Here is a 24,631-nt window from a genome sequence, read left to right on the forward strand (position 1 = left end):
TTTCTTATCTAACCAAATTTATTACTACAGAGAATGAATTAACCTACCCAGTCCCTGTGCTAACATGTTGTGAGAAAATTTAGATGCAGGCTTCACAACCAGGAATAGCTTTCTCCCCGTGATATTCCTTGTGGGTTTGCAGAACTCATGAAGATGTCATTGTATGTCTTCCTGGGATAGTGCTGAAGTGGTCAGCCACCTGAAGAGGCAGTTTGTTTTCTCATCTTGGAAGAGGTAGCCTGGCTCAGTGAAGAAAAACAAGCTTTGGAATGAGACAGACTTGAGTCCAATCTATGTGAGCTTTGATATATTTGACCCCTGTAAGCCTTGCCTTTTTCATATATAAAAGAGAAACAAATGATATGTCATAGAATGTTGTGAACCTAAGATGAGTTCTGGCCGTACAAACTCTTAGCACAGCACCTGACGCACTGTAAGAACAGTAGAGTTTACATAGCATTGTAGTTCGTATTCTGTTTGCAAATCTCAGATCAGCTTTTTAAAAAAGATGTTTTATTGTTTAGAAGGAAACAAAAAGTGAGATAAACTTAACCTCGTCTACTTCCTCATTTAGATAATTTACCTGTTCCTGGCATTGGTGAGCTCATTTAGTTCATACGAGGCTAAAACAACTGAAGAGGACGATGAAGCAAAAAATCTCCAGCGCGCAGTAGCAAAGATTCAGAAAGGAGTAAACTATGTGCTTTCTAAAATATTATGCAAAAACCAAAATGTCTCAAAGGACACAATGGACAATGTAAATGCTATGTATGTTAAAGAGACTATTTCTGACCATACCCTTTCTGAATTAAGCAACACTCAAGATTTCCTCAAGGATAAGGAAAAAAGCAGTGGCACAGAGAAAAACACAATGACTGAAAATGAGAGTCAATCACTTATCCCCAGTCCTAGTGCCTCAGAAACTGTACCAATTGCGTCAGGAGAATCTGATATAGAAAATCTGGATAATAAGGAGGTTCAAAGCAAGTCAGGTGATGGGAGCAGCAAAGAGGTAAGATGTTTGAATATTCTGATTGCTATTGTTGATTTGAGGCATTATTGGTAAGAAAGTGAATTAGTGTTGAAATGGCAGAGTTAGAGAACCCATTCAATCCTAGCTATAGCACTCCTTGCTCCTGATTGTATGCTCCTGATCAAGTTAATTTACCTGTCTAAGCTTCAGGTTCCTTCTCTATAAATTCCGATAAAATTGAATCTATTTCTTAGGGAGGATAGGACTGAGAAAAATAGTTCAATAGTGCATAGAACAATGCCCAGTCTATAGTAAACACTTAGTAAAATTAGATAATATAATTGCAAAATTCAGTAAATTAATAAGCAGGCAATATGGGATGATGAAAACATATTGAAGAAACCTAAGTTTTCAAAATCAATGTGTATTACCAGAGAAATCATTAAACTCTCCTGGGCATTATCATTTTTGAAATGTGAAACTGGACTACAGGAAAGCTAAAATACTTTCTTACTTGCTAAAATTCTAGGATTCTTGTCACTTTATTTCTGCAACATTTACTATAACGTATATAATTGACTTGGACTAAAAGAATAAAGAAAACCCACCAGCTTGAATTTTGAGCAGTGTGTAGCTTTATCAATTCCAGGACAAAACAAAGCAAAGCAGCAGCAACAACAAAAAACCCAACACATTCAAAGAAGTATAGATACGGCTGTTAACTTAGCTTCTAAAATGTACACCCTACTGGAAGCAACCTTAGTGTCTTCATTTGCAAGCACTAAGATATCTCAGTAGGAGGTGTAATTTAATAGAAAGCTACATCTACAGAGATTACAACTGCTCCGTGAGCTTCTTGCATTGTACCTCAGTAGGGAACCATCTCAGATCACTCACAGGCACTGAGGGGGGGGAAGACAATGTCTCTTTCCACATCCCCAGAAAAGTCTCCGGCACTGTCTTGTCGCCCAGATCTCTTCCAATTGGCAGCTGCTCTGCAATAACTTCTCAAACTGGCCTAACAGGAGTTGAATTGCAATTATTCAAAATCCTTCCAGCTCCTAGTGAAGGCATCTATCTTTGTGTTAGAGAAACACTTTCACTCCTTAGCATGCCCAATATTTTTAGGTTCATTTTCCCTTAATTAATATCATTTCTAGAAAACAGGGAAAACTCTTCTCCAGCTACACTTACATATCTTCACTTACAACTTTGACTACCATCTATTTCTGGGTAAAATTGCTATTTATCACAGCCACATCCTGTTGAGATGCTCCGGGAAACTTCTTGCCAATCTCATTAGAAAGTCTGGGATATGCACATATATAGAAAGGATGACACTAAATATAATTGTAAATGGTGAGGTTTCAGGAGTTGTAATTTATGCTGCATAATCTGCAGCAACAAATCAATGCTCCTGTTTATTGATTAGCTACTCATAGGTTTATTCAGTTATCTGTATATTTAGTTACATATTTAATTTAGACACTTTAAAGATTGTACAACTCATGAGTACTTTAGGATGCTGATCTACTAAAAACCAAAGAATATAAAGTCGCATGTGATTTGATAATTCTGAGATACACTCTCTTCTTCCTTTGGTGTTTAAACTTTCAGCCATTTTTTAGTTGCAACATAACTAAATTTATATAGTCATAAAAATAACATTGAACTTTACACTGGATTTTATAACTTTTGATAATGTAACAGTATAGCATGGTCACTTTCTCATGCTATTAAGTAGTCTTCTAATAAAATTATTTATAATTTTGAATCCCAATTGATTTATATTTAAATTTAGAATAATACATACTAAAAAACATTTGGAAAAATGACATCAAATAGTCGATGTAAGAATTCTAAAATAACATAAATATAAGGTGTATGATTTTCAATTATTGAATGTCCAAGTGCTATATAATATTCATTTATTTATTGTTTACTTTCAAATCAGTACCTTGCTAGAGACTTTATCTCATCAGAAATAAAGAAAATATGAGGAATTGAAATAATAAAAGCAATTTGTTTAAGAGTAAACTCCTGATGGATATATTTATTTAATTGAGCACCAAATGTCTTACTGACAATTGACCATGTAAGGTCTAAGGCAAAAAGAACTTCCTAATTAGATTTCCTTCACATTTATTGTGGATAAAACCAATTGGTAGGACACAATCCTTATAATTTTCCTTTTGATATACTTTACTTAGATCTTTCCTTAATCTTTAAGAAATAAGACTTTTTTTCCCACATGTTTTAATACATTTATCTTACTCTTTAATTATAAAATAATCTTCCTTATTAACTTCAGGATCTTGGGCGTTTTAAAGGATGATATGTTGTATATTTATTTTAAAATGAAGTAAAATAAAGCATTGTGAGAAAATCATTTCAAATAAAAGCCATGCATGTCACATGCATTATTACTACATATACAAAATCATGGCTATCTTATCCTATACAGACTTGAACTTCAGTCAAGAGCAGAGTGAGAAAGAATGTCAATCCCTGCAAATAGCCTCTCTCCATAGGGCTGGTACCACTTTCCCAGGTCTATTCCTGACCCTTATTCCTTGTGCCATTTCTTCATTTCACCTCAGGATAACTTCACATCAGTCCTATCCTATGATGGTAAACACAAGCATGTCTGGACTGGATTGTACAACACAAACTAAGTGCACTCTTGTCTACCCATCTTTAACATCAAGGGGTAATATTCTGATACTGCTCATCTAGCTGAAATGGCATATATGGAACCCTTGTGAATAACTTCAAGAGAGCTTTGAAACTCAAATCCTTTTGGGTACTGGAGATGCAGTATTCTATACATCTTTAAGGAGAATGGTTTTATGAACTGAATGTTAAATATTTTAGCTTAAATGAATTTTTAATTAATTTTTTAAAACTTCAACTCAGAGAAATATGTATGCATTTTAAAGTCAATCCTGAAATTAGCCAGAAAAGTCTTTAAATCTGATAAAAGTCTTTCTGTACACAATTTTTCTTATTTCTGAAAATAAAATGAACTCCAGTGAAGCTTTAATCACAGCTTTTTGGGTGGGACTTTACTTTTCAGAAGGTAAAGCAATCTAGCTCATCTGAATGCAGTACAGTTGACATTATCTCTGAAGAAGAAGAAATGGTTTGTGAATGTGAGACGCCAAAGCATCTGAAAAACGGTAAGAAAAAAATAAGTTCCTTCGGGGTGCCTGGGTGGCTCAGTCGTTAAGCGTCTACCTTCAGCTCAGGTCATGGTCCCAGGGTCCTGGGATCGAGCCCCACATCGGGCTCCCTGCTCGGCGGGAAGCCTGCTTCTCCCTCTCCCACTCCCGCTGCTTGTGTTCCTGCTCTCGCTGTGTCTCTCTGTCAAATAAATAAATAAAATATTAAAAAAAATAAGTTCCTTTGATCATTATATTGAAATTAGACTAAATTTCTCTTAACCTAACTAATGCTATTGGATATATTTTAATTTTAGAGGGTTTATTAATTTGGTTAAGTAACACACACACAAATATATGGTGCATGCACACATGCCCATATGAATCCTGATAAAATTTATGGGGAATGTAAATAAAAAAGTCAACATTTGGATAAGAGGGAGCGGGCCTATTTCCTAGGAAGTTTAATACAGTTGTTAAGAGCATTGGTTCTGGAATCAGATAGCCAGAGTTCAAATCCTAGCCCACCATCGACTAGCTTTTACTTACCTCTCTCAGGCTCATTTCCTAATATGTAAACTGAGGATAATAATAAAACTTACCTCACAGGATGGGTAAAAAGATTAAATAAGTGTATGTGTATGTATGTGCATGCATGTGTGCATGTATTGTGTATTTTTATGCTTCATGATATACAGTCGATATTCAAAATACTCATATGAAAACATCCTTTGTCTTTCATAGGAAAACAAATCATGTAATGGTGATTTATTTTTATATCTCACATGAATATGAAGAAATGTATAAGGCTTCAATTGATTGACTTACAAGATATGTAACATACATCTCTTGATGACTTATAATGCAAATTAGTTTCCTAGCAAGATTAACAAATAATTACAGGTTCTGGACATTGGAAATCAGAATGATAACTGCTAGATGCTCAAATTCCTCTATTCAAAATAAGAACTTGCTCTCAGTAGCTCAACTTCTAGGACTTGTATCATTCAACACAAAGGGGGAAACATTTCCTATATATATATTTTTTTTTACCAAAGATGTATAAAGTGACAGTAGGTAAAATTCTAAAATGAAATGTGTTGACTTTAAACTCCACCCACCCCTGTTTCTTCGTTTTCTCACCTGTTAAGCACTGTCTTCTCAAGTCTGGGGTGTTATAAGCTAACTTTCTTAACCAGAAGGTAGAATTCAACCCTTGTACATGCATCCTACCCACAAAGTACTCTGTAACCCAGGGGAGCTCCTCAGATAGTCTCAGTCAGAATCCCATTCTCATGCCACCTCAGACCTAACATCAATTTAACTGACTTAACTAATATTATACTTCTTAATGTTTCATAAATATCTGTGTACTTAAATGAGAATGCTTATTATGCCGTGTGAATCTTCAGAGAATGAACTTCCAGACATTATACCAAAATGTGATATGTAGAAGATGTTGTATGTGTTTGTTTGTTTGTTTGTTTGTTTTGAAGGGTGGGGGATAAATTCTATTCTCAGACTCTGTCCCACAAGGATAGGGGATGTTCTAAGTTATCTCTGCCTTTCACAATTTCTTTCCTTGTACTGTTCCCAAACTACTCACAAGTTAAGTTTTCTTTTCTTACCTCAATGACTGCAGTGGTCACAGCAGCAGAGGTAAAAATCAAATGTTTATAATTCAGAGAGCACCTGTATTAGATTCCGTAAATATGGTAGAAAATTTGAGATGTTTACTTTTTCATGATTTTTAAGATTCTTCTTCTTAGCAGTTTCATTCTTGACAGATTATAGACAAAGATCTTCACCTGGCCAACTTAGTAGAGCATCCAAGAAAGGAAAAATTTGGCAGAACATAAGGAAAACCTGCTGCAAGATAGTGGAAAACAGTTGTTTTAAGTGTTTCATTGGCCTTGTCACTCTGCTCAGCACAGGTGCTCTGGTAAGTAAGTATGTGAGGCATTTATGGGAAAAAAAAATGTACCTGAAGTCTGTTACTTGAAGTCATCATGTTAGTTTTCCCCGGAAAACTTTTTATAGCAGCGAAGTTCATATCCTGTGATTTTACCTTTGGAAGACATACATTACAGTTTCTTAAATTCTGTATATGCCTCTTCCAATATTAAATAAGTAAAACAATTTTGAAATATATGAATGACAGTAGGAAAAATGAATGTTAGATACCTAATTCTTACTTTAATAAAGTTTTATGTATGAGACAAAGTTTAATAATATGCACACACATACTGTTGTACTGTGCTAGTACTTTGGTACCAATTCAATCAGGAAAGAGAAGTGCTCTCTATACTTTTAAACAATCTTTGAACCAAAAATGTATTCACTCATTGACCCAGCAACCCTAATTCCAGGAAATTATCCTACAAATATCTGAGCATGTATTAAAGGCATTTACAAGGCTATTCACTGAAGAATTCTTTGTAATAGAAAAAGATTGAAAAGCAAAAACAGTCCATAATAAGTGATTGTTTAAATATACTATGGTGCAATCACCCAATGGGATACTGTGCAGCTATTTTAAAAATATAAAAGCTGGGGTGCCTGGGTGGCTCCATGGGTTAAGCCGCCAACTCGGTTTTGGCTCAGGTCATGATCTCAGGGTCCTGGGATCCAGCCCCAGGTCAGGCGCCATGTTCAGCAGAGACCCTGCTTCAGGATTCTCTGCCCCTGCTCTCTCACTCTCTCTCTCCAAAATAAATAAATGGATTTTTTAAAAAAATACAAAAGCTGTATGCGTGCTGATATTGCAAGACGTAGTGATAAATGAAAAAAGGAAGATCTAGAATAAAGTGTATCTGTTAGATATCTATTAACATTCATGTTTCCCACAGTCTCATGTATTTTGAAATTGTTTTATTTATTTAATATTGAATGAGGCATGCTACATTTTACATAGGAAGTAACGAAAAATAAAATGTATATTATTTTCTTATATTTGATTGAAGATCAGAGGAGGATACACAAGAAATAGTTAATTGTGAAATGCACAGAGCAGAGAAAATGGAGTCACAGCTGGGAACCAGACTTTGTACTGCATACATTTTTTTTAATGATTTTTTTAAAAGATTTTATTTATTTATTTGAGAGAGAGAGAATGAGAGATAGAGAGCAAGAGAGAGAAGAGGGTCAGAGGGAGAAGCAGACTCCCTGCTGAGCAGGGAGCCTGATGTGGGACTCGATCCCGGGACTCCAGGATCATGACCTGAGCCGAAGGCAGTCGCTTAACCAACTGAGCCACCCAGGCGCCCTGTACTGCATACATTTTTTAAATAAACTTTATATTGATATTAGCACACATACTGAAAACCATGGAAATTCTAAGTGTATAGGCTAAAGAATTTTCACAAAGTGAATGCACCTGTGTAACTGTCACTTAGCTTGAGGAATAGAATATTACATGGACTCCAGAACCACATACTCTGACCCCTAACAATTACTTCCACATTCCACATGGGTAGCTGGTATGTGGACTTCAACTGCCATAGATTAGTTTTGCCCATTTTATATGTTTTTTTAATTGAAGACTTTTGTGTATCTTTTTATATTATTTTGCATTCTATACCATTTAATAAACAAATACATGTAATAAAGTCCTTTATAATCATTTTAGATATTTATGATTTGGTTATATAGACACTTTTACTCCATAATTGGTTCAACCGAAAGTCAGTAACTCTACTGTCATGTTATATTTACTTTTATTTAGCATTAGACTTGTAAGAATCACGCCATTATTTGCATGCACTTATATTAATCCTTGATTACTTTTTGACCTTTAATGCACTTTGATACAAGTCTGCCTGATGTTATTGGTACTTTATTGCCTTTTTTCAGTGCCAAAATAAAAACACAAAATTGCTTTAAATGACATTGTCAGACTTTGCATCCTCCACAGTAAAATTAAGGTTAACCTATTAAATCTAAGAAGCTTTGGAGAAATGATTATAGTTTTATTTCATAGTCATGTGCTTCCACTGGTTTACCTGATTATTTCTGCAGCAGAGCAGCTTTGTGACTTTTCTTTTAACAGCAGTGTGGATATCTGAAGACACATTTTAGAAAAAATCTCTACTTCTCTATTAGCAACTAGCATATATCTGCGAGTTGGCAACATGGAATTAGAGATAAGAACCAGTCAGATGTGAGTAAAGGTTTCACCTCGTATATTTAGTGTGATTAACTGATTTGAGAGAAGTTTTTTGGACCACTGTGGTGCCAAATTCAGTCTGTATAAGAAGAAGTTCTGGGACCAATTAATAATGTCTGCTATGGGCATGGGATCAGAAAATGATACTTACGGATTATGTGAACAAATCCAAACAAATTGAACCAACCTTTAAACTACAACCTATGACTTTGCTCACCAAGTGCTTACTAGGGAGGGCATTTCATTCCTCTCTACGCCAAAGATTTTTTAGAAATTACATGTATACTAATCCTTAAATTTTTTACCCACAGGCTTTTGAGGATATATATATTGACCAGAGAAAGACTATTAAAATCTTATTAGACTACGCTGACATGATCTTCACTTACATCTTCATTCTGGAAATGCTTCTAAAGTGGATGGCATATGGTTTTAAAGCCTATTTCACTAATGGCTGGTACAAGCTAGACTTCATGGTTGTTATTGTACGTATTTTAAAGAAAAATTTAAAAGTTTATTATTTGATTTTCTTCTTTACTCTGATTCTTACTTAATTCTTGCATTTACTTATATCTTCCTCTCTCTGTACATTTTCAGGTACCAAAATCCCCTGTATCTTCATATGTAATGCTTAACAATTGTCCTTTTCTTCTCATCCTAATATTTTAAAAATTCAACATTTCATTCCTGGATTATTCTAACAATCACCTGTGAACCCAGTTCACCTGTGAACCCAGTACTAACAGAACAGGCCTATTGCACGTCAATATCCTCAAATATTTAAATTCTGTTGACTCAATTTTTAAATCATATGTTCAAAATTAGACTACTTACCATAACCTTCACCCTCGCCACACTGATCCAAATGCCAAAAATTCTCATTTGGATCACTGAAACAGATTTCAACCTGAGATCCCAGCTTCCACCTGTACACCTTCATTCTGTTTTCCACAGAGCAACCACGTGCATTCTACTGTTGTAAAATAGAAGCAGCTCAAGTCTCTTTTCTTCTTGAAACCCTCCAATAAACACCTCATTTCACTCAGAGTAAAAAGCTACATTCTCTGCAATCAACGCCTTTAAGTCTCTACATGATCCAGGCTTATCTCCTACTACTGTCCATTTCCCCCATCCCAGTCAACAGACTGCTCCACTGACACTGGCCTTCCTGAAGTTCTTCAGGTATGCCAAGATGACTTCCATCTTAGTGCCTTTGCACTTATTTTTCCTTCCACCTGGAACTTTGGCTGGCTTACCTCACTTACGTCTGCTCAAATAAAAATGCTGAAGTTAGGTCTTTCTGCACTACTGTATGTAAAACTGCATCCACTCCAATGCTCCCTTTTCCTTTCTCTGCTTTCTTCATCTCCATAGCACCTATTAATATTATATATTAATTGATATTCATTGTTTATTCATTATGATTGTTTGTCTTCCCCCACTGAAAGGTTAGCTCCTTTAGGGAAGAATTGTTTTCCCAATATGGTTCTCTTCTTATCCCCAGTGCCTAGAACAATTCATGTATCATAATAGGTACTCAGTAATTTTTGTTCAATGAACAAATGGCCCCTATCCTATAAGCAATGAAATTACAGAATATATGAAGATATTATAAAAGTTAATCATAACTCTACCATCTTGCTCAATTTCCATTAACATTTATTAATCCTGTTTGATTTTTTAAGATTGATTGATTGATTGATTGATTTTAGAGAGAGAGAGAGAGAGAGCAGGGGGAGGGGCAGAGGGAGAGGGAAAAAGAGAAGCCCAGTTAGACAATGCACTGAGCATGGAGCCCAAGACATGGGGCTCAACCTCATGACCCCGAGATAATGACATGAGCTGAAACCAAGAGTCGAACACTTACCCACTGAGCCACCCAGGCGCCCCAACCCCGAATGATTTTTATGCATATGCGTACTTTAAAAAAAATCACCTTAGCATCTTTTTTTTTTAAGTCTCTAGTATTTTATTTTTATTTTATTTATTTATTTATTTTTTTACATATAATTCATTGTTTGTTTCAGGGGTACAGGTCTGTGATTCATCAGTCTTACACAATTCACAGCGCTCACCATAGCACATACCCTCCCCAATGTCCATCACTCAGCCACCCCATCCCTCCCCCCCACTCCAGCAACCCTCAGTTTGTTTCCTGAGATTGAGTCTCATTCACCTTCGTATCTTTGTATACATTTTTGTAATTTGTACTTGGACTTAAAAATATTCATATCCTCCTTGATCCTCTTCTCTGAAATCCTATTCTATTATCTTAACCATATTTATGTATGAATTCATATGTAAATATATTTCAAATTTTGCTTTTATGAATACTTAGTATACTGTTACTAGATTGCAAAAAATCATGAAACTGATTCTTAATCTAATTTCAAACTAAAAATTGATATAAATATTAACCCTTGATCATAAAGTATGTCAAATATACAAATTTTTGTTTATCTCAATAATATATATTCCCACTACCAGAAAATATTTGTTTTATCTTTTTAAAGTAATTTTAAAACAATGTTATTATCTTATACATTTCTATATGTCATTGTTAAGATATATGGAAGTATACATTAAATCTTTTGCATATTTCTTGGTAAGGTTTGACTTTTTATCTTTTTTATAATAAATACAAAGTTTATTTTGCAGATTTTTTGATTAAGTTAAAATTAAACCCTATTAACTCTTTTTTCCTTAAATATATTTAGGTGTTTTGTCTTAGCTTAATCGGCAAATCTCGGGAGGAATTAAAACCACTTATTTCCATTAAATTCATTCGGGCACTCAGAGTTCTATCTCAATTTGAAAGAATGAAGGTAAGAAAAAAGTTTCTAAGCTAATGTGTAGATTTTTATTTAAGATTTCTAAATTTCTACAAATTAAATCTTCATAGTCTTCTCATTTGCATCCTTAATATTAATGCAAAAAACTTATATTCTACTATTTTAATATATAGAAGAAAGGTATATTAGTTATACTTACTAAGATATTAGGTCTTTATTACTCATAAGATATGAAAAATCATAAGAATAAGAAGAAAACTCCTAATAGTTGGGAGAAAATATAAAGTTTCAAAAACTAATACCATTCTAGCCCACATGGATATCTATGAGTATTAATAAAATTATCTCAATGTTAAAAATACAACCGACAGAAAATGAAACTTTGATCACCTAGTTGTTTAAAATTATAGGAATATTGTACACACTAAGTAATTATACTGAATAAAAGTGAATTTTAAAATAAATTAGTTTTTTTAAGTCAAACATCACAAATTATGGATTCTTGTCCTTTCTCCCTCACCAACATGTTAAAACGTCTTCTGAACAATGTGAGAAAAACTAATAGGTTGAGCCACATAAAACAACTAATGTTCAATCTTTTGGGCCTAAAATAGAAATCTGCTCCCTATGGCTTGACCTAATTAAGAAAACAGAGTTGATGACCACCACACACAGTATAATTATGTAATATACAGTGATCAACTATGTGCAGAAATGGCAGAAAAAATCTAATTTTACCTTTCATTTCATAATCACACATCAATGTTTTCTTGCATTTTTCATTTACATAGATTATCATTAACCTGCCTATTTGCTTAATATTACAGAATGCCACATAGTCAATATAGACAGGATCCAATAAGAAAATTATCTATGTTTAATGGTATAAGAAAGGGTCCAATTTCATTCTTCTGCATGTGGCTGCTCGTTTTTCCCAGCACCATTATTGAAGAGACTGTCTTTTCACATTGTATATTCTTGCCTCCTTTGTCATAGATTAATTGACCATATAAGCGTGCGTTTATTTCTGGGTTCTCTGTTCTGTTCTATTACAGATTCAGATCTTAAGCTTCATCTCAACCTCTGGAAGTTCTGTAGTTGAATGATTTCTGAAAATATATCATTGAATATATAAGGAGTCACACAATTACAAAATTAATGCTTTATATATTTAATAAGCTCCAGTTTTGGGTGATCTGATGACTGAAATATTTGTGTCAACTGTATCTTCTTCTTTTATTCTTCCATAAGTATATTTTCTGATAAGCATAGCATTTTTTCTTTAGAGGTATCAGTGAGCCTCTCAAATACCTTAAGTGCCAACAAAGGATCTGCGACTTAGTTTTAGAAATAAAATGAAGTGTTACTGAAAGCACAACTAAGAGTTAAAATATTTATTCAAAGCCAGAAAACTAAGGAATCTCAGCAAGGAAATACAGCAAAAAGAATATGTATCCACTAATGGCTGAGGGAAGGAAGGATAGAATGGTAGCAAAGAGAATCAATGGTGCCTCACAGAAAAAAGAGAAAGAAATGAAGTGGGAGGAAAGGAATCAAAAGTGTAAATGCTAAGGGAAAGACAAATAGCAGAGTGAAAATTTCTCTTGGCTACAGGAACTGGTTTACATTTGCCATAACAGCTATAGTGGAGTGATGAGAATAAAATTCTGATTATAATATTCAAGAAAGAAGGGATTTGAGGAAATGGAGACAGTGATTCTAGACTATTACTGTTATTCAAGTCGAGGATGTAGATTTCCTCCCCACACTTCCTGCTCTGGAGTGGCTCACCTGTGACATAGAGTGGTGAAGTGAGGAGGTTTGTGATTTTGCAGGCTCCAGCTGTTCAGTGTTTCTTGACATAGCCTCTTGCCTTGACTTGATTGATCTACGATCCCTTGGTCTTCCTCTTATTTCCCCTGCACTTCAGTGTCTGCTTGGTAGGCTAATCCTCCCAAAAGTTAGAAGCACCAAGACTTAGATGTAGGCCTATTTCTTTTTCATTTTATATACTTTCCAGATAATACGTACATGTATATTCATACATGTTCAGATGTCTTCCCCGTTTCTGGCACAATACAGGAAGTTTGATACACGCGTTAAATCAGTGAAATAATTATTTTGCTAATCAACTCTGTTGCCTCTTAGTGATTATTTTAGTACAAAAATTTTGAGAATATCTAGATTTTTAATGTATATTTTTTCATTGAGATTTATTATTTAGGTTATTCAAATACTGACATGAGAACCATTAAATCTTTAGTGATGGCCTTTTTTTCGTTATTTCTATATGACATTACATTTAGTATTTCCAAGTAAAGTGAATTCACATTTCTTACCTAAAGTTTACATGTTTGTTTTTTAAATGCCAGGTGGTTGTGAGAGCTTTGATAAAAACAACTTTACCTGCTTTGAATGTGTTTCTGGTCTGCTTTATGATTTGGCTGGCTTTTAGCATCATGGGAGTACACTTATTTGCTGGCAAGTTCTATGAATGCATTGACCCAACAAATGGAGAAAGGTTTCCTATATCTGAAGTCATGAATAAGAGTCAGTGTGAAAGCCTTATGTTTAATGAATCCATGCCATGGGAGAATGCAAAACTGAACTTTGATAATGTTGGAAATGGGTTCCTTTCATTGCTTCAAGTGGTAAGTTCACTTCTGATTTTTTAATCAATGTTTTTATAGGTTCATTCATATTATAGGTGGACATAAAGGACAAAATGTGGATGATTACTAGAGTTGGTTATAACATATTTTAGCAATTATTAGTAGATACATGTTGTGGGACATGCTACACTAGGCTTATTTGGAAAGACAAAAGTGAAACACAGACCCTGCTCTGCTAGGAGAAGGTTCTAAGTACAGAAGAAGGTAGGATTGACAGGGGAGATGGCAGGTACTGGAAACCTATTTCAACCATCATTGATGAGATAATAGGGTCACAATTTTTGGTCCAGCTTAGGGTACTACTGTTTTGTTTCTACTTAGTGCTTTGGCTCCTCAGTCACCCAACATCTGACAGAAATGAGGCGATAAATCATTCATTCTTGTCTTACCTCCCCCATAGAAAAGCACAAATATAGCAGTTAAAAGTAAAAATGACACTTGGGCAGCATGTATTTGTTTACCATTTATCTATCTACCTCTCTCTCTCTATTTATACTATCTTACAATATTTTGTTATCAACTACAGTTAAGCTACTACAATGAAGCTAAGTGATTTTAAATACTTGTTAATAGACAATATAAATGCAGTAATGAAAATGATAAAGGTCTCAATTACATGGCATATTGAAATGTGGTCAGCTTTACTAATCATGTTTTACTATATTAATCACAAATTGAGTTTTACATTTTATTTGCCATGAAGCTTAAGATTTCCATAAGAATTAAATACATGCCATTTTTACAGGCAACATTTAATGGATGGATCACTATTATGAATTCAGCAGTTGATTCTATTGGTGTAAGTACAATATCATCTTAGAGCCGTTGTTAAGGTTCAAGCAAAGTTATTTTCGCAATTCAAGAACAGGGTACCAACAATAACAGGATAAATAACATGATAAAAGTAAATGTTTATGCTAGACAGAAATTAAATATATTTCAGATTGCATATTTCACAAATGAAATGAAAATGAAATCCTTCCAGGATTATGTACAGTGGTTGAAGCCCAGTAGGCCCATTTGAAGGATTATCAGACTTCATAACAGTGTTTAAACCAATGCAGTAAACTTTAAAATCCACATAAACAAAGCAATGATATCACTTCACCAAAAACAAAGAGGAAACATTACCTCATGTAGAACTGTTAGTTTTTCCTATTGTAAATTGTTTTATGAATCTTATGTTTTAAAAAGTTGGTGTATCAGTATTTTGCTTATTTTTTCACTTTTTAATTGATTTTTATTTTTAAAGATTTTGCTTTTTAGAGCAGTTTTAGGTTTACAACAAAAGTGGGAGGGAGGTATAGAGATTTCCCGTATACCTACTGTTCCCACACATGCATGGCCTATTATCAACACCACTCACTAGAATGGGGCACACTTTTACCAAGGATGAATCTACACTGACACATCATAATCACCCAAAGTCCATAGTTTACCTTAGGGCTCACTTGGTATTGTACATTGTATGGGTTGGACAAATGTGTAATGACATATAACTATCATTACAATATAGTTGCCCTGAAATCTGCCCTGAAAATCTGCTATGCCCTATCTTATTTTGCTTATTTTTTAATTTAACTTTTAGGTAAATAGGCAACCTAATTTCGAAGACAACATCTACATGTATTGTTACTTTATCAACTTTATTATTATCGGATCATTTCTTCCTTTGAGTATGCTGATTGGTGTTATTATTGCTAATTTCAACAAGCATAAAATAAAGATAAGTACAAATATTCTTTGTTCACTAGTGCCTGAGAAAATCAAGCACATTTATAAAAATGTCCTGCTTCAAATAATTGGTTTGGGATTCAGCTTAATGTCATTTTTATTTAGTACTTAGCTAAAAAAAAAATAGGTTGATATTCCTGCATATTGAGAAATATTGATAAAATGTTCATCTTTACATTGTTTTCTATATTCAAATGTAAATGGGCAAGTTTAAAGGTTAAAAGTCACAAGTGTTTCTATATATATGTTTGTAAAAAATGACATGCTGACAAACAAATAATATTGTGGTACATCTGCACAAATATGTGAAGAAGTTCAAGAAAAATAAGCTTCACATTTTCCTCTCTGATATGTTCAAAGCTTCAGAGTCATAACCAACATAGACATCTTTGTCAGCACAGTAGCTTTTCTAGCTAGAAGTAGAGAGAACCCTAAATCCTAAATATATGGCCTAAATAGGAGTGCTTGAAACAAGTAGGAGACAATTCAGAGAGAGAACCAAACATTTGGCACCATATCCACCCCAAGATTTCCTTCAGGGCTTCTACAAATGCAAAGGCCTCAAAAGTCCTTTAAGCCTGCTTATTTTAACCACAGAGACCTCTTTTCTAGAGGTGTAGGAAAGCCTTCTAAAAAATTAAAGAAAAAAAATAGTGTGTTTTGAAATTCTATCTTCAGCCATGTCATCAAAGTTCAGCCATGTACAGAATCTGGTCAGCAAACCACTCTCAGTCTCTGCTAATCAAATGGGATTAGGAGAACAGTGCTCAAATATGCATTTGATTGGATGCTTCAGCTTCTTGGGACTTCAACCCAATGGGATAACATCCTAGGATCTGCTTCTGGACTTCAAATTGGTGACTTGTCAAATTTAAGTGACTAAGTCCTGACTTGGGGCAGTAATAATTCCTAATTTCTAGATTAACAAAACATTAACTGTTTATCTCTATTCACTTTACATATTTTGTATAAGATATTGAAATTAGCACTAGGAACACAAAGATAAATAAGCTCTAGAAGGTGCTATGAAGATGTAAGCACAAGGTGCTGTTGGCATAATAGTATAAAAATATCTTCTGGTTAAGTATTATTTGGAAAATTAAGTAATATATGAACTTATAAAAACACATAAATGACCAATTCTATTTTTTCTCGCTTATTAGAAGGTACAAAACAATTTTACCTTTGGCTTTTGAATTCAACTTTCTTACTAAACTTTTCCATTTATCCCCCACTGTTTCTCCTTTATCTCTGTTTAACATGAGGTAGGCCTCAAGAGCCTGAAAAGTTAAAAAAAGAGTCGACTGCCCACAAGGAAGTGCACCAAAAGATAATTGATATCAGTCATTACTATATATCCTACATGTGTTTAGTGTGGATTTGTGTGCACAAAGTAAGACGTGGTTAAATGTGATTTAGATCATTGCCTTTATGCCCTTTGTAAAAGATCAAATCAGTAATTACCAAGCTTTCCAAAATGTCTATTAATGGTAAGGTAAAATTTAGATTCAATGTGATTTGAAATCTTTTTCTTTCATTTCTTTACCAGGGAGGCTCAAATATCTTTATAACAGTCAAACAGAAGAAACAGTCCCGTGCACTGAGGAGGCTGTTGTGTGAGGACTATCAAAAAACAATCCGTCGCCCGGGAGTAAGAAAACATCTCGATTTGTTTTTTAAGCTTCAGAAAAAAAAATTCTTTTGTACATTCTCTTTTAAAAAATGAAAATGTGTTGCGACGCCTGAGTGGCTCAGTCGTTAAGCGACTGCCTTCGGCTCTGGTCACGATCTCAGGGTCCTGAGATCGGGCTCCCTGCTCCGCGGGAAGCCTGCTTCTTCCTCTCCCACTCCCCCTGCTTGTGTTCCCTCTCTCGCTGTGTCTCTCTCTGTCAAATAAATAAATAAAATGTGTTTTTGAAATTCTTCACAAATGCTTTTGACAAAATTTAAAAATATGTTCCTTAACAAAGTTTGGATGGTCTTTTGTTTGTTTTGACTATATACAATATAATTATAGTTTGGTAAAAACTTAGGCCCTCATGTATTTTCCTGTTTATGCTAGGAGGAAAATTATAAATATACGGACAATATGTGTGTGTATATAACCTATTAACAAGGCTATTATACCTTTCTTTTTTTCATCCACAGAATAAATTCCAAGGATTCATCTTTGACTTGGTAACAAATGAAGTTTTTAATGCCATCATTATAGTTCTTATCTGTTTTCAAGCAATAACCATTATGATACAAAGTGATGAACAGAGTCAAAATATGGACATTGCTGTATGCTGGATTAACCTAATTCTTATTATACTATACACTGGAGAATGTGTACTGAAGCTCATCGCTTTCCATTGTAACTATTTCACCATGGGATGGAACATTTTTGATTTTATGGTGGTCATTTTCTCTGTTACAGGTAAGATTTTTAGCCAGATTTTTTTTTTTATAGTAATACTAATTCAGGCAAGTTCTTATACTAAAAGTGTCCTGAGATATAGTCTCTTGATAGGCAAAACAGAGAAGGGATCCTTCTTATTCCGATTGGAATGGCTTATATTTTTGCATTCATACATGTACACTTACCCCACAGCTATAAGGTACTCAAAAATACTTGTTGAATTAATACATACACTTTACTTCAGAGGTCACCCCTTCAGTGTAGCACATACAGTATTTTCTAGGACGGCTCTAGAAGGAGCTTTTTATGTCTTAGCATGATATAACCTTTCACGGTTCCTATTCTTTTTTCTCTAATCTCTCAAACTGTTTACAACTTTCACAACACTAGAGTGTTAGGCTTTAATAAATTTATCACCAGTTTTCTCTTACCCGGGGATCTCCGTCTTTTATTTAACAAATATATTTGATTATCCCCTTTGTGAATAGACATTATGCTATGTGCAAAGAATCCAATAATAAACAAGGTAGGCATAATCCCTGTATGCACATAGTTTACAATCTAGTAAGGGATACAGATGATTAAATAGTACATATTTAATGTTGTGCTATTAACGTTGTGATAAGGGAAGAAGCACAGGGTATTACAGTGGCACAAAAGAGTGAGGGGAACATAACAGTAAGTAGAGGTCAGAGGAAACTGCATGGATGAAGAAAATCTAAATAGAGACATAATGGATAAGGGGGTAGCCAAGTAAAGAATCTAGGATAAAAATGTTTTAGGCAGGGAGAAGTGTGTTTATTGCCTGCCTCCGCATAAGACACATACTAGAATGTAAGCTCCATGAGAGACAATATTTAAATGTTTATTGTGCCAGACACTATTCTATATAGTCAGTAGTGAAAATGTGGGCAAACTATCTGCCCACTTGTGCTTCCAGAAAATTCAACCTATTCATTTGGTAGTAGAAGCAGTCCAACTATTGATAGACGAGCACAAGAAGCTTGAAAGAAAAGTACATAAAGGCAGGAAGGGGCTGATAGGAAGAAAATAGAGGAATATGGAATTAAAAAGCCCTTTGGGATGAAAGTGAGAGTTACTGAATCAGAGATCTCGAAGGAGAGCAAATCACGGTCAGACAGAAAGCTGTTTGAATTTGAAATCTCAGAAGGTGAAGAATCCCGGGTCCAGAATGTGGCCATAGCTGCATATGACTAAAGTCAAATGATGGAGATTATTACAGTTAAGAAAGTCAAAGAAATAAAGACTGGCCTTTCAATGAGCTGTTGATGGTAGGTACTGGGGTGGAAAGAGCCACAGTGAGCCAGGTACTAAGTCTCCAATGAGTGTAAATGAGGAGGAATAAATAGATCATAGAGCCAAGAAATGGTAGGAAATAGTATAGTTCAATGGCATGATCCACAATGTGTGGATGTGTCAGGACAGAAAATTCTTTTTTTTTTCTTTATAAAATTGACTTAAAGTGTCTGGAAATCACATTGTAAAGAATGAAAGATGCTTGGTCATCCCACTTTTCTACCCCAAGAAATACGGAGCAGGAAGAAAGAGCTGTCTGTGTTGACAATGTTCCAAGGGAAATAGTGTCCTCAAGATAAAGTCAGATTTTAGATCAGAAAGGAGGTGAAGAAAATGTAGTGATGAGGTTGTAGAAAAAATTGTCTACAATTAAATAGGGATACCTCTGGCATAATGGAGGAATTTGGAAGATTGTGAGGACAAATGAAAATTTGAGTGAGAGCAGAAGATTCACTAAAACAGTGTGGCGATGAAGATATACGTAAGATAGAATGTCAGAGAGAATGTCATCATCGACAAGGACCAAAGTGAATGGAAATAGGACACATGATCCTTCCAGAGTCAACAAACATACCATCTCATTTAGAAGCTTCATGGGATTCTTTCCTCCCCACCTTCTCAACTCAAAATGAACCTCCCTTTCTCCAGTATTTCCAGAGGACATGCCCTGTACTTTTAGGGTAACTGTAATTTTACCTTGTTCCATAGTTATATCTCTCACTCCCAGAGTCCCCTCATCTACCCACAACTGCTACAAAAAATGTTCTAGGCCAAGGCTCATTTACTTAATTCGATTTAAAGCTGCTAAGGGCCCAAATACTGTTTATGAAATAAATAAATTAAATTAAATTATAATCTGTGAATCACCGAATGTCAGACGTTTTTGTAATTATCTTTATCAACTAGGTCTTCCTACCTTGCATTATAATTACTTTAAATATCTACCTTTACTCTCTAGATTATAAGGTCTTTGGGGACAAAAGTCAGGTCATTCACCTTTGCATATTTGCATGACACCTTTATTAGATATCCAATAAAGGCTGGATTGAACTAAATTTCTTTATACAACTATACCATCTGTGATTCCAGAAGTACTTGACCAATAGTACTCTTAAGATGATGATACATGTAATTCTCTTCCAAATTTTGCTAGAGACCCTGAAAATTGCCACAGTTAATATTTGGCTAATCCCCACTTTCAATATGTTCTGTTGTATGGGAAGGATTAATAAAATGATCTTAACATATAGAAAAAATGATATAATAATACTTGAAACAATAAATAAATAGCTGAAATAAATGAGTAATTGAAATAATAAATGAACTAAAATAATTTATATTCCTCTAAATACAATCATATTTAAATGATTTAATTGCCTGTTTTATCTTCTCCCACACCAAGAACTATTTCTACCTATGACGGTAGGATACTACCTTGTGCCTCCTTCCATTATGGAACTGATACGACTCTCACGGATTATCCACATTCTGCGTCCTGGGAAAGGACCAAAGGTATTCCGTGATCTACTGCTCCCTTTGATGTTGTCTCTCCCAGCATTATTGAACATCAGTCTTCTCATCTTCCTGGTCATGTTCATCTATGCCATCTTTGGAATGTACAATTTTGCCTATGTTAAAAAGGAAGCTGGAATTAATGATGTGTCCAACTTTGAAACGTTTGGCAGCAGTATGCTCTGTCTTTTCCAAGTTACAATATTTGCTGGCTGGGATGGGATGCTCAATGCCATTTTCAACAGTAAATGGTCTGACTGTGATCCTGATAAAATTAACCCTGGGACTCAGGTTAGAGGAGACTGTGGTAACCCCTTTGTTGGAATTATTTATTTTGTCAGTTACATACTCATATCATGGCTGATCATAGTAAATATGTACATTGTTGTTGTCATGGAATTTTTAAATATTGCTTCTAAAAAAAATGCCAAGACAGTAAGTGAAGATGATTTTAGGAAATTTTTTCAGGTATGGAAGTGGTTTGATCCTGATGGGACGCAGTATATAGACTCTAGCAAGCTTTCAGATTTGGCAGCTGCTCTTGACCCTCCTCTTTTTATGGCAAAACCGAACAAGGGCCAGCTTGTTGCCATGGATCTTCCCATGGCTGCTGGGGACAGAATTCATTGCCTTGACATCTTACTTGCTTTAACAAAGCGAGTTATGGGTAAAGATCTGAGGATGGAGAAAATGGTTTCAGAGATGGAATCAGGGTTTGTATCAGCCAATCCTTTTAGGATCACATATGAGCCAATCACAACTACCCTGAAACGAAAACAAGAGGCAGTCTCAGCAACCATAATTCAACGTGCTTATAAAAGTTACCGCTTGAGGCAAAATGACAAAAATGCATCAGATATTCGTATGATAGATGATGACAAGGAAGTTCAAGCTACTGCAGGAAATGCCTATTTTGACAAAGTTGAGGAAAAGTCAACTATTCAAGGCCAAACCTAATCCCACTTAACCACCTTTTCACCTTCTAAAAATGTTAGAAGTTTGAATCAGAAACAAAAACAAAGATCAAAGAAGTAAAGATTTTACTCACTCACCAGTTGTCTACAATCCATGGAAGTTAAGCTTGTGTTCACAAGACTCCATGTCAAGTTTGCTTTTTACCGTTGTATATTCAGTCTAACCAAGGCAACCCCTTAAAATCACTTTTGTGAGTTAAAATGGCTTAAAATTGCCATTTGATAATCCAAATGGCTTGTTTTCTCTATCTGGCTTTTATGGGGTGTGTTTCTTCTAGAGGATCGGGGAGGTGATAGTAGAGATTAGTAGCAAAAGGGGCTTCCTCGTATATTTTATGTCTACTTTATGGGATTCCAGTCACCATTAATAGGACTTAGTTACACATAAGCGAGTACAATAAGTACTTTCTTAAGGTGGGATAGTGTTAAAAAATACAGTGCCACAGGCCATTAAATCATTAACTTGCCTAGACAGATGCCAACTGGGAGAAGAGAAAAGGGCAGTTCTTAGAAAGTTCCTTTGAGATCAACCACAGATCCTCTTGGGCTGATCCAAACCATGTTTGGTTGACTGGAGCCTTGGTTTTGGTTTTGGTTTTCTTTTATTTTTTTACTGAGAATTAATATAATTTGATTGGTTTTGGATTCCTGGTTTTTCATCTCTTTGGCTAGTTCTACCTAAGCTCTAGCTCTTCAACAGAATGGATTCAGAGAATAAGGAGCACAGAGAGAACTAGAATTATGGCCTCTATTTTCCTCATTTATACTTTTTTAAAGTGTACATTTACTAAAATGATATAGAAACTGTTAGTAGACTCATGTATTATCTTATCATAAGACTGGTATATATTTTACCATTTATCCGTAATGGAACATTTGAGGTCTGGCAAATGGAAGTCATAATATGAATTAGAAGAGTCAAGGGTTGCCATTATGTCTAGGGATTTTTAGAGTCTTGATCCTTACTTGGGAAACTGTGTCCACTTTGAAATACTTTTCACTATTCTTTATGGTTCTCTGTAACTTAGAGAAAGAAAATGACCACTGAAACTGTGAGGACACCGAGTAGGAGATCAAAATGTAAGTTTGTTGTTGGTAATGTTATGTAATATTAGTGTATACAAATTAGTTTTCACTTACTCAGTTATCTTTCTAAGTTTTTTTTTTGCTGTTTTTATTCTAATCACACACACACTCTGTAAAATGTTTTGTGTTTGAAAAACTTGAAAATCCTAAATATTAATTTTCACTATTAAAATTATTTTTAAAAGACAGGTACAACTAGTTGTTTTTTGACATAATCATAAAAATGCAGCCCCTTTCATCCATGTAATACAAGATTCTGATATTTGTTCCCTTTGTACAAAGATTGATTTCAATATGCCTACAAAATCCTAAAGGATTCAGAAGAAAATATGTATACTGTTGACTTAAATGGCAAACTTTAAATATGTTGTATGACATTCAATATCACTTAAATGTCAGAAACTGTATTTTATTATGAATGCATGATCTTGAGCCTTAACTAGTATAACCTATTTCTGCTCCTCAGAAATGTATTAATTTGACCAAGATGCCTTTGGGGGAAACCCTTAAGTAAATGTAATTTCAGGGTTCTCTTTCTTTCTATAAGTGTTCCTTCCCTTTCTCCTCCCATTCGTCATCATGTGATGGGGACCAGTGAGGAACTAGTGTTAACTCTGGTAACATGGTGACAACTGGTGCTTTATCTAAATTTCTTAGTTTTCTATTTCTTAGACATGTTTTAATGTAGAAACAGCTTCAGATATTTAAACTTAACCTTAACTTGCCTCTGTAAATTCAAGACCATTAATTGATTTTAGTTTGAAAATTTTATCTTTTACTTGTAAACCGTATTTGCCACTAACCTTCCAAAAACTGTGTAAAGAATTATTTTTAACAAAGTCTTACAATATATTACACTTTTTAGAAACTATAGAAAATAATAAATACAACCTGTTAACCACAGTAAGCTTTGGGTTTTTTTCTTTGATAAGCCAGGTCGCCTACTTTGTATGATAAAAACTTTTTCAAATGAGCCTAATTACATTAAAGCTTATTCATTCAGGCTCAAAATTCAAAACTGGCAAAACTGTGCTTCCTTTGGGTTAAAAAATTGTAAAACAAATTTTAGTAAGCTTAACAGAGACCCTTACACATTGACAAAATTTACAAAGTACTCCTCCTATCAAAGTCATAAGTTTATTAGGTATATCTCAGTATTAATTAGAATTTGCTTTATGGAGGATAATGCTGAAATTAAACTGATTGGTGTGCTATGATTTGTCAGTCTGCTTCTTTAAAAATTTTCTTTCTGCTCCTTTAATAGATATAATGAATATACTTTAAAATGGTTTTAAAGATACTGGAAATAACTACCATTTATTGAACAGACTATTATGCCCAGCCTTGTTCTAAGTATTTGTCATGCATGGACGAAGCATTCACAACAACTCACGAAGCAATGATAATTTTCATTTTATAGATGAACAAAATAAACTTAGAAGGGTTATAAGAGCTTCTATATGGCACAGAACTTGTAAGCAATGAGGCCAGAACCTCAAACCAGGTCTAGTTTTAGAGCCTTAATATTTAACCCCTATGTATAACTGTCTAGTAATAAATGACCTAGCTAGAGGCAGAAGAAGTTTAAGATGAGTTAAGTTGTTGAAGAGAGATAAGTTCCCTCTCTTTCTCTCTCTCTCTCCCTCCCCCTCTCTCTTTCTCAATCTCTCCTTTGGTGGAGGGAATTTTAAAAGTAAGACAACCCCTGGAAAAAGGAAAGACACAAGGAATAAAACTGTAGAAGTTTTTTCATTCAATATTTATTGTATGCTAGATACTAGATATAAACCCAGAGCCTGTATAGATATTCATACATAATACATAAATACAAAGATAAATCTGAG

General features: G+C 34.4%; 1 protein-coding gene across 2 annotated transcripts in view; it reads left to right on the plus strand.

The window, feature by feature from the left end:
• Positions 1-23,866, plus strand: part of SCN7A (sodium voltage-gated channel alpha subunit 7) — a 79,776-nt gene extending 55,910 nt beyond the window's left edge. For both annotated transcript variants that reach the window (XM_025852828.2, XM_073882983.1), the window contains 11 exons: positions 575-1,012; positions 4,050-4,152; positions 5,922-6,076; positions 8,611-8,784; positions 11,017-11,124; positions 13,464-13,742; positions 14,509-14,562; positions 15,352-15,489; positions 17,044-17,148; positions 17,646-17,916; positions 20,618-23,866. In XM_025852828.2, the coding sequence (XP_025708613.2) occupies positions 575-1,012; positions 4,050-4,152; positions 5,922-6,076; positions 8,611-8,784; positions 11,017-11,124; positions 13,464-13,742; positions 14,509-14,562; positions 15,352-15,489; positions 17,044-17,148; positions 17,646-17,916; positions 20,618-21,684 (2,892 nt within the window). In that variant the 3' untranslated portion in view covers positions 21,685-23,866. The remainder of the gene's footprint in view (positions 1-574; positions 1,013-4,049; positions 4,153-5,921; positions 6,077-8,610; positions 8,785-11,016; positions 11,125-13,463; positions 13,743-14,508; positions 14,563-15,351; positions 15,490-17,043; positions 17,149-17,645; positions 17,917-20,617) is intronic.
• Positions 23,867-24,631: the final 765 nt, after the last annotated feature.

This window comes from Callorhinus ursinus, unplaced genomic scaffold (genome assembly GCF_003265705.2).
Source record: "Callorhinus ursinus isolate GAN/ISIS: 27379988/994484 unplaced genomic scaffold, GSC_fseal_2.0 scaffold2, whole genome shotgun sequence".
In the NCBI taxonomy this organism is placed as follows: Eukaryota; Metazoa; Chordata; class Mammalia; order Carnivora; family Otariidae; genus Callorhinus; species Callorhinus ursinus.